This window comes from Arachis duranensis, chromosome 2 (genome assembly GCF_000817695.3).
Source record: "Arachis duranensis cultivar V14167 chromosome 2, aradu.V14167.gnm2.J7QH, whole genome shotgun sequence".
NCBI lineage: Eukaryota > Viridiplantae > Streptophyta > Magnoliopsida > Fabales > Fabaceae > Arachis > Arachis duranensis.
The window spans coordinates 30,073,740-30,084,953 of NC_029773.3; the positions used below are offsets into that span (position 1 = coordinate 30,073,740).

Sequence of the window (11,214 nt, forward strand, 5' to 3'; positions counted from 1 at the left end):
CCCACTGCACCTGCCGCTTCTTCTCATTCGGTGGCGGCGGAGAGGGAAGGGGGTTGAGGCGAAAGTGCGGCGGCGCGTGGGACTTGTTGTTGTTGTCGTTGGTTCCTGAGGGAGGCACCGCCGAGGAAAGTGACCTCCACCTCGCCAGTAGTGAAGAGATGGAGGAGCGGTTCGCTACTCGCGTTACGGCCGACATGAGAGGAAGAGTAAGGGGGACAAGGGAGAGGAGAGATTTGGAAGACAGATGGGTATGAAGAAGGGAGATGGGACTTGTGAGTTACTTCCTCACGTCACGTGCTTTTCTCCTAGCAAATCCTATTAATTAATTAGTAGTATTTAGATTCCAAAATCAATTATTTATCAAGTTTTTTTTGTCAGCGTATCCCTTACATAAGGTTCTTGGTCCCAGCTGCTTATATATAAGAGAACTATTTTAATGAAGATGCTAAAAATATTTTTTTATGATGATTTTTATTTAAAAAGTATAATTTATTTGTTTGACCACATATTAAATAAAAGTAATACTTTTATAACATATGAAAATTTAGCCCTATAATTTATCATTTAATGGTCAAAATAAAATATCTTCACATGATGACAATTATAAAATCTTTATTAGGAGTAGCCACCAAATCTTATTATGTGCCGATGAAATTTTGGACGTCATTAGTTTAATTTTGCGAGGAGTCTTTCGACTCCATCCTTGTGTGGATTCGAATTACTGACCTTAGTATTTAGTATTATCATGATTTTGCTATGAGAAGAATTACGATGACTATTGATACATCTATCAAGGTCGATATCGCAACTAAAAGAGACAAAACAAAGATGTTTTGCTAGAATGTATATTCAAATAAATTTAGAGTTGTCAATCGTGGATGAAATCGTTATTAAAGACACCAAATTTAAAGTAGAATATGAAAACTTGGATTTTATTTATGATAGGTGTAGATGTTTTGGTCAAACCATTTATTAATGCAACCAAAGATCAAAGCATGATAAGTAACGAAAAATGAATGCATCATCAATAATAAAAAAGTGAAATCAGATGATGAGCCACACGTTGTGTCATCAGAAGAAGTGAAAAACAGTGATGAACAAGCATCAATGAAGAGCGAAAATCAAAGAAATGTTCTAATTGTCAATTCCAAAAAAATTGTCATGCAATCAAGGACAACAAAGTAGAGAATTATTCTTCATGAAGATACATTGCATGGAAATAAATTAGAGGATGAGAGAATGACTGATTTACTGGGATCACAAGACAATAATAAGTGGACACAACACAAGTCAACAATAAAAAAAATTAATTTTTGTTGCTAATGAGTTATCACAATTGGATCCAACTTTTCAGTTTGTTACTAAAGTCTCTTTGAAAAAAGGGTTTAATTTCTTCAAAAACAAAGCTTACCTCTGTTTTGAGTAGAATCATAATAATAAAGGAGCAAAAATCTTTTATCAACTTATGAAGAATGTATCAGAGAGAACCTCCAGAAAGAAAATGACGAAAAAATTTTCAAAATTCCATCTCAAACTTTGCAATTTTTCTGATACAAATAACCATCAACGTGAGTCTTTGGAGAAGTAAAATGTGGAAGTGAATCAAATAGCTCTAACAAAAGAGGGAGCTATTTTTCATGAAGAGACATTGCATGGAAATAAATTAAAGGATGAGAGAAAGAGTAATTTATTGGAATCGCAAGACAATAATGAGTGGACCCAAGTCAACAACAAAAAAAAAGAGAAAAATAGTCTCATTACAATTGGGTCTATCTTTTTAGTTTGGTAATAAAGCCTTTATGAAAAAAAAAGTTTATTTTTTTCAAAAATAAAATTTACTTTTGTTTTGAGTAAAAATCATAATAATAAGAGGACAAAAGTCTTATATTAGCGTATGAAAAATATATTAGGGAGAACTTCCAAAAAGAAAATGGTAAGTAAACTTTTAAAACTCCATCTTAAACTTCTATCCATAAGAGAAAATGGCACGCCTCTCTTCAAAACTCTCCTTGATACAAATGACCATCAACCTGAGTCTTTAGAAAAGTAAAATGTAAAAAGTGGATCAAACAGCTCTGACAAAAGATCATGATCCTCCATTATCGGTCTAAAATCGGTATATTTTCTGTATATACTATCTCTATTTTAACTTTATAAATAATGTGAATTATAAATAGTAATAAACTAGCTCATGTTCATTACAAAGAGCTTGTCAATAAATTTTACCCCCTCTTTTTTGTTTTTTTGGAGACTTATATTAGGTTTGATTCTTTAGAAGTCTTTGGAATAAACTAGTTGTCAAGCTATTGAAATTTCAGAGGCTAACAAATATAGTGGTAGCATGTGTGGATCTTGTCCTCCGTCAAAGTAAATAACTACAAAGTCATAGATATTATGGATCAATGTATTTGTGTTGAAGTGGCTTCAAAAGTCAGAAATTAGAGATTTTGTGCAGTGCATAGTAGCCTTGTTCAAGCTCATCAAGTTAGCTTATAGGATTATCTCATTAGCATGACTGAGGAGGTGTTTTGTCTGTAAATTGTTGTGGAAGATTTTAGTGAAAGTTTTTATCCAAGTGAGGTTAGTGGAGGATCTTTCAATTTTTCTAGGGTGGACTCGTTAGCTATATGTTGTGAGGCAATGGTCATATAACCGTTATTGTTAATAAATTAGTATTATATTACTCTGTATATATTACTTACAAACACTTTTATTCTCATAATTTCTTCTAATTTTTTCAATCTCCTCTAAAATTTCTAAAATAGGAACTATTGTGTAACGCTCTTAGTATCAAAATGTTATACTTTCAGCTGTGCCACTCTGATAGCAAGAAGTATTACGACGACTTCATATACTTAGTAAAAAAATATGAGTCTTTGACTTGGAACCATATCGTTGTTTTCTTTAAAAAAATGGAAAAGACTTTAAAATTGAAAATCATCAAGTATATTCAATTATAACATCATATAAACAAAACATAATAAAACTCTTTATAATGCTCCTTCATTCGATTCCTGAAAAAGTAAAGTTGTAGGGGGTGAGAACCTAACCATACGGTCTCACCACGGAGTTTTAGAATTGTCGTAAGAAGATATTTAATAAGAAAACTGTTTTCAAACTCAATAATTATCGTTGTCTTGTGAATCTTTTGAAAACTGACGGTTTAACCATCCAAAAATTCAAAACCTTCTTTAAAGAAATCAGTTAACTATTCAAATCAAAGATTGTATGAATGATTAACCTATTCCAAGCATAGGTTCATTAAGTCTATGCTGAACCAACTTGATTTTTCATACTTAACTAAATCTCACTCAGAAACCAATCACAGCATCATGCCCATTCACGCAATCAATCAGCACTTATCATCAATTCAGTACCAAAATTCAATCTCAAAAGTACCACACTAAAGCAAACACAGACAAAATAGACAAGAAAAACACAGATATCACTACAACAAAACAGCATTTTGGCGACGATTTTTTTAATGCTTGGTGACGGTTTTAACTGTCACTAAATGGTTTTGCGACAGTTAAAAAAAACGTCACATATTTGAGCGTCGCCAGTTGACATAGTGACGGTTTTGGACCACCGATGGTAAGGAGTGTTACTAAATTATTTATGACGGTTTTTAAAACATAAAACTATCACTAATTTGTAACACTTGTAAAGGAACTGTATTTCGCAATGTTTTGAAACTGTCGTTAAATTACCAAATCCTATGACAATTTTTTCTTATATTTCATGACTATTTTAAACTGTCACAATTTAGCGACGATTTGAAACCATCACTAAGTTACTAGTTCTTATGACAGTTTTAGGCATATTTAGTGACTATTTAAACCGTCATAATATTTGTAGTGATAGTTTTTAGATTTAAATCCGTTACTAAGTTACTTATTCTTGTGACAGTTTTTTCTTGTATTTAGTGATTGTTTTAAACTGTCATAATCTCTCCAACATCAAAGCTTTCTTTTATTAAATATTGCAAAAAAATATTTCTATTCTAAATAATAATTTATATGTGTCTACCAATAAAATAATAAATAGCATTCTACAAGTTTTATATAGTCATACTCCATAAAATATAAATACAAAAAATTCCAAGTTAATCCAAACATGTAAAGCTAACAATTGTACTTGTAACTTAATCCTTAACTTTTCTTCGCAACTTCGCTTCACCTTCGACCTCAATAGTATTCAACTTCAGCAATTGCTTCACATGCAACTCTTCAATACAATAAACTCTCTCTTGCCCTCTTCAACAATTTCTTGTGATCTCCTATTATTGAAGACCCAAACAAGACAAACCATGCATCAATGAACAATATTCTAGATGAACAAACAAATATTATAATATTAATACTACTTGTTGGTGTTGTCCAAATTCTTTTATTAAGTGATTAACCTTGGGTTCCAATTTCCACAGCTCATAGTAATTTTCCTAATATCATATATATTAACATCCCTTATAGATGGTTTATGATTGCAATAACTCAATTACTCAAATACTTTATAATACCAGAAATCCAAATCAGTAAGGAATAATGTTTTATTATGTATCTCCTTTTAAATTATAGGGATAAATATAGCCACCGCTGCTGAGGAGATAAAAAAGGCACCCCCAGATTAACACGTTGAAAAAGTTCCTTCAAATTGGATAAAACTAACACCCTATGATTCCGATTGCTTAGAACAATTAATGCATAATCTATATTCAAGTTTAAAAATTGAGAAAAGACTAACCTTTATAAGTGAGTTTCTGATTATCGAGCTAAGCCTTGAAGATGAAGGTGAAAACAAACCCCCAAATTTCCAAAATTCTCTATATTGTTGAGTAAGTCTTGGACCTGCTCCAACGACCTTGATTAGCGGATATTTTATAAGTGAATTTCTGATTATTAAGCTAAGCCTTGAAGATAAAGGTGAAAAAAAACCCGCAAATTTCCAAAATTCTCTACATTGTTGAGTAAGTCTTGAACCTGCTCCAACGACCTTGATAAGCGGATATTTTATACGCTTTTTGCCATCATTTTCATATAGTTTTTAGTATGTTTTGTTTAAGTTTTATTGAGTTTTCATAGTTTTTAGTGCAAGATTCACATTTTTGGATTATACTTTAAGTTTGTGTATTTTTACGCAATTTTAGGTATTTTCTAGCTGAAATTTAGGAGTTGGAGCAAATGTCTGATTCAGAGACAGAGAAAGCACAGCAGATGCTGTCCGGATCTGACCTCCTTGCATTCGAAAGAGCTTTTCTGGAGTTACAGAAGTCCAAATGGAGCGTTCTCAACGTCTATGGAAAGCTAACATCCGGATCTTTCCATCAATGTATAATAGTTTATACTTTGCTTCAGAATTGAAGGCCCAAAACTGGCGTTCAACACCAGCCTCCTGCCCTATTCTAGCGTCCAGCGACCAAAGGAGAAGAGACCAGCATCCAACGCCCAAGAAGGACACCCTAGCCAGTGTTCAACACCCTAGAGCCCTCCTAGCATGTGGATCTCAATCAAGCTCAGCCCAAACACTCACTAAGGGGGCCCCAGAAGTGAATTTTATCACTAAAAGACTGTTTTACCCTTCTTATGTAATCCTTAGTCATTAGTTTAGTATTTAAAGGACAAGGATCACCCTTGTTCAAAGACTTTTTGCCATATTTTCAAATTACACACTGTATTTTTTATCAGTATGAGTTTCTAAATCTCCTAGATTTACGGGAGGAGCTCTGCTGAGTTTATGGATTAATAAAGTACTACTGTTCTATCTCAATACGTGTTTGATTCTCTATTCTAAGATGTATATTCGTTCTTCATCATTATGAATGCGTTAAACCGGCACAAGGTTATCTCATTCTACATGGGTTCAGAGTGAGTTCTTCATCGGACAATGATGAACCACTAGCTTGATTATACTTCTCTTAGACGGTTAATCCACGACTTCGTTGGGGACTTCTCGAGACACCAGTTCAGCCGAGTACGAGAAGATTAGAGTCTTTGTGGTAGAGGCTAGAACCAAAGGCGCAGCATCCTTTGATCCAAAAGATTCGACCTTGTTTGTGGCGTTTTGAGTATGATCACTAAGGAGAATGAACTGCAGGAGCTTCACCCTTAATCAGACTGGATCCGCACTAACCCTGGGGTTCATATCTGGAGGAGCATTAGCGATCTCTTAAGAAGGGCGTTGATCACATACAGCCTGCCATAGAATAAATCATTCATAGTTAGAATAGACAGTAAGATCGGATTAATCCAGAAGAACAAAGCATCTCCATATCATTGCGTTCACCATCAACTGAGTAACATTTTATTTGTTTTCTTCTTATGCGTTTAAACAATCAAACAACTTTTCTATCCACCTGACTAAGATCTACAAGATAACCATAGCTTGCTTCAAATCACAATCCTCATGGGATTGACCCTGACTCACTCACGTATTACTTGGACGACCCAGTGCACTTGCTGGTTCAGTTGCACGGAAGTGTGGAAATCCGTGCACCAAGTTTTTGGCGCCGTTGCCGGAGATTGTTCGAATATGGACAACTAACGGATTATCTTGTTGCTTAGATTAGGTATTGTTTTTAATTTTGTTTGAGTCTTTTTTTCCTTCTTCTTTTTTGAAAAATAAAAAAATTTCAAAAATATTTTCTTTTCTTTATTTAATTCTTGTTTTTGGTTTAAGTCTTTTGTTTGTATTCTTGTGGAATTTTCAAATTTCTTGTTTCTTTTTCCAAAAATTTTTCAAAAATAGTGTCTTTAGTTTGAGTTTTGAGTCAATCTTTAAGTAAGTTTGGTGTCTACTTGAATATTTTCTTTTAAAATTTTCGAAAATTGTGTCTTTGGTTTTTAAAATTTTTAAGTTTGGTATGCTTTGCATGTTCTTGTTTTCTTTTAATCCTTTGAGTTTTGTTCTTGGTGTTCTTCTTGATCTTCAAAGTGTTCTTGTTTTTCTTCTTCTTTTGATCATACAATTTTTAAGTTTGGTGTCTCTTTGTGTTTTTCTTTGCAATTTTCAAATTCTAAGTGTTTTAGATCTAAAAATTTTAAGTTTGGTGTCTCTTTGTTGTTTTTTCTTTCTTCATTAATTTCAAAAATAAAAAAATAAATATCTTTTCTATTTTTTTTTATCTTAAGTTTGGTAGCTAACCCGGACATTGTCTCTCTGTTGCACATTAATACCATTAGATAGAATACGTGCCCTGTCACCATTTGAGGGAATATGTGCCCTGCCACCATTTGAAGGAATAGGTGCCTTGTCACCCTTACAACCAGAGAGAAAACATAGACTTACTTGTCATTAATAATCCTCAATCATGTCTCATTTATCATATTCATTTTATTTCATACTCAAACTCAGTTTTCATCATTCTTCTTCCTCATCTCTTTTCCGGAGCAAGTGGACAACGCCACTGTCTCTTACCCGGGGTCTTAACTCTTAATCGAATTCAATTTCATTTTCAAATCTATTTCTCAATATCATTCAATTCATTCAAAAATCATAGTTTAAAATCAATCCTCATTCTCACACTTATTCTCATCATACCTCTCATTACTTTCTTCAATAATTCAGATTCAAAATATAATCCATTCCTTTCTAAATAAATCAAACAAAAACATAATCTTTTTCTTAATGGCTCCAAAAATCAAATTATAAAATCTTGGAAAATATAAATCTTCCTAAATAACCACTTCAAATAAAACTTTCAATTTTTATAAAAAAATTTGGCAACATCTTTTTTAAAATTTAGACTTTGTCACCTTTCAAGGGTCCCAACCAAACCATTTCTAAACCTCAATCATTTTCTAAAATCCAACCAAGTCTGATATCCAATAATTTTCAAAATCGAACTAATTTCAATAATAAATCTTTTTAAAAATCAAACCGGCTCCAACATTAAATCATTTATAAAATCAAACCACTTTCAAAATCAAATCATTTTCATATCTCAAACCATTTCCAGTGCCGATTCATCTTCATTATCAAATTAACTCCAAAACTAAGAAAAATCACTTTTCATAATATTCAACCAAATAACTTAACAAATCAATTTCTTATCAATCACTGCACACCACTCAAACAATCAGTAATTCAATCACTACAAAAAAAGGCCTATGGTCACGATATAGCTACTAAAAAGAGTGACCATAGATCTATGGTCACGGTTTTGGACTTATGGACACGGGTTTTTACCGTGGCCTATTCTCTCGTGACCATAAGTCTATGGTTACGGTTTTTTTATCTATGGTCACGGTTTTTATTTTCAAATTCTGACACTTTAAACCACGTTTTTTTTACCATGGTCACACCTAAAAACCGTGATCATAGCCTCTATGGTCACCCCTCCTTAAAACCGTGACCATAGACTCTATATTTACCCCTTCTTAAAATCGTGACCATAGCCTTATATATGGTCATAGTTTTCACCGTGACCATAGCTCTACGGTCACCCCTCCTTAAACCGTGACCATAGCCTCTATGGTCACCCCTCCTTAAAATAGTGACTATAGCCTTATCTATGGTCACAGTTTTCACCGTGACCATAACTTTTATGGTCACCCCTCCTTAAAACCGTAATCATAGCCTTATCTACGGTCACGGATTTCACTGTGACCATAGCCTATATGGTCTCCCCTCCTTAAAACCGTCACCATAGCTTATCTATGGTCATCCTATTTTAAAAACCGTGATCATAGCCTACTCTATTTTATGAGATTTATTTTTTTAAAGCATAATCGCATCCCAAATTTATGATAATTACAAAATAAGTTTAAAAATGAGAAATTCAAAAAATCTAGATCATAAAATTTATATTATAAGCTACATTGTTTTTATTCATTATATGTAATACCAGGTAAAGTCTGTTTACAAAAAATACATAACACATCAAAATATTATATATATATGCCACTGTGTTCAGCATATCCAATGCTTTCCGATGAGCACTCTGCAGTTATTATTTAGTGTTAACATTGCTAGAAACAAAATCTAAAGCAACATTTTAAATTTAGCTTTTCACCAAAGAAGAGAAAGCTACACTTGTTCAAAACCAACTTATTAATGACAAATGAAATCTGCAAGAAAATAAACCATTTCTTCAAGAAATCTCTCACCTGAACATAACAGGGGTCTCACCCTTCTCCTTCCTTTTATCTTCATATTCCTATTTAAGAAAGAAATCGGTTTTAGATTAATACATCATAATAAGTAATAATTGACAGAAACTATTTATAAAAAAAGATTAGCATACAACTGTGTGGAGTGACTTCTGAGTGTAAATTTAATTAAGGTCAGAGATAAAATCAACTTGGAAATTGGCGTCAGAGTGCCAGAGATCAACTATCACAGTAATATGTCCTCCATTATTATTTTTCGTAAAAAGGAAATAATTGTGTGCAGTTATATACAAGTGAATATCCATAGTTCTTTGCCTACCCTTCAATGAGACAGATAACATAATTCCTCCATTGAGAATCAAACAACGTTCCCAAGATAACCACTAATTTGGAGGCAATTTGAAAGAATTTATGCTCACAGACTTGCTGAACTTTATTTTCTTTAACTTCATGTAAATCTTGTCCTGTTAACTAGTTCTAATTATCAGTAGATGATCATGATTCTTGAAGAAATCTCAATTCTCGGCACTCGGCAGATATTACAAGTCACTACAAATTGGTTTTCACTATTCCACACGATAAGAGATTCATGCATTCTATAGCAATACACATGATCAAGTAATACTTTCATGATGACAACAATAACAATAATAATAAAACAATAACAAGAACAACAAATAAATAAAAGAAAGTGGTGTGGGAAAGCTCAAGACTTGACATACTCATCATTTCCAAGTTCTCAATCTGTTTCTTCAGCTGTTCAGGATCTTTCTTAAGAATTCCCACTTCCCTCACCTTCTTCCTTTCCTTCTTATTCTGTTAAGCATAAAAAAAGAACAAATAATTATAACTAAATTAAAATAAATAAGTAAGCAAGAACTTTGTAATAACAAAAATCTCAGTAGATAAAGCTGGTTTCATTGAAGCAGCTACTAGGGTTAAAAAGAAATACCCATATGTCTATCATCATAACTTCCCTTTCAATTTGTACCAGGGCTACTTGTATTATTGTTTTTCAACTAATTAGGGTACATATTGAAAAAAATTGTGAGAAAAGAGTGAAGAATTACCCTTTTCAATTCCTTCTTGGGAAGCTCCTTTCGATAAGCATCGGTAGCGTTCATGACCTTGCCGCCCTTCGTAGTCTTCATTTTTTCTTATTTTTCAATTCTGAAACTCAAAACCTCTTTCCCCTTCTTTTCTACCTCTCTCAAGAATAAGCTCCTTGATTATCCTTAATTAACCTCGTCGTTTCGTTCCTATTGTAATTTCAATCAAACTAGTGAGGAGGAGAACCGATAAACGACAAACGACAAATAGGGAATAAAATGGCGAGTTCATATGAGGTTATAACTTAAGATCCATTCACGCATTCGCACTCTTCCCAGATTCTTTTTCTCAATTCCAAACTGAAAACACAAACTCAGAATCTTAAAAATTAATTGGAAAAAGAGTTACCTAAAATCAGAGGAGCAGAGACCACCCAGCAGTGAAGTAGGAAAGCAACAACAATGACGCGAAGAAGGGCAGTGATGAGCGGATAATTTATACGCTTTTTGGCATTGTTTTTAGATAGTTTTTAGTAAGTTTGAGCTACTTTTAGGGATGTTTTCATTAGTTTTTAGGCAAAAATCATATTTCTGGACTTTACTATGAGTTTGTGTGTTTTTCTGTGATTTTAGGTAATTTCTGGCTGAAATTGAGGGAGCTGAGCAAAAATCTGAGTTAGGCTGAAAAAGGACTGCTGATGCTGTTGGATCCTGACCTCCCTGCACTCGAAATGGATTTTCTGGAGCTACAGGAGTCCAATTGGCGCGCTCTCAACGGCGTTGGAAAGTAGACATCCAGGGCTTTCCATCAATATATAATAGTTCATACTTTGTGTGAAGATAGACGATGTAACTTGGCGTTGAACGCCAAGTACATGCTGCTGTCTGGAGTTAAACGCCAGAAAAACGTCATGATCCGGAGTTGAACGCCCAAAACACGTTACAACTTGGAGTTCAACTCCAAGAAAGGCCTCAACTCGTGGATAGCTTTAGTCTCAGCCCCAGCACACACCAAGTGGGCCCCAGAAGTGGATTTCTGCACCAATTATCTTAGTCTA

At 33.5% G+C, this 11,214-nt stretch overlaps 1 protein-coding gene and 1 long non-coding RNA gene across 3 annotated transcripts in view; both read right to left on the bottom strand.

Annotated features, from left to right (window-relative positions):
* Positions 1 to 2,100, bottom strand: part of LOC107474199 (probable adenylate kinase 1, chloroplastic) — a 6,654-nt gene extending 4,554 nt beyond the window's left edge. The window contains exon 1 of the mRNA XM_016093803.2: positions 2,031 to 2,100. Coding sequence (XP_015949289.2) covers positions 2,031 to 2,100 — 70 coding nt within the window. The remainder of the gene's footprint in view (positions 1 to 2,030) is intronic.
* A 6,798-nt stretch (positions 2,101 to 8,898) lies between these two features.
* LOC110277047 (uncharacterized) lies at positions 8,899 to 10,613 on the bottom strand. Of its 2 annotated transcripts, XR_002369608.2 has the most exons (5): positions 10,566 to 10,613; positions 10,178 to 10,366; positions 9,830 to 9,923; positions 9,105 to 9,154; positions 8,899 to 8,938 (listed from the first exon to the last, which is right to left on the bottom strand). It is a non-coding gene; the product is annotated as an uncharacterized LOC110277047 (long non-coding RNA). The 2 variants fall into 2 exon arrangements; XR_008005149.1 differs by lacking the exon at positions 10,566 to 10,613 and having other exon boundaries at positions 10,178 to 10,524.
* Between the last annotated feature and the right edge of the window lie 601 nt (positions 10,614 to 11,214).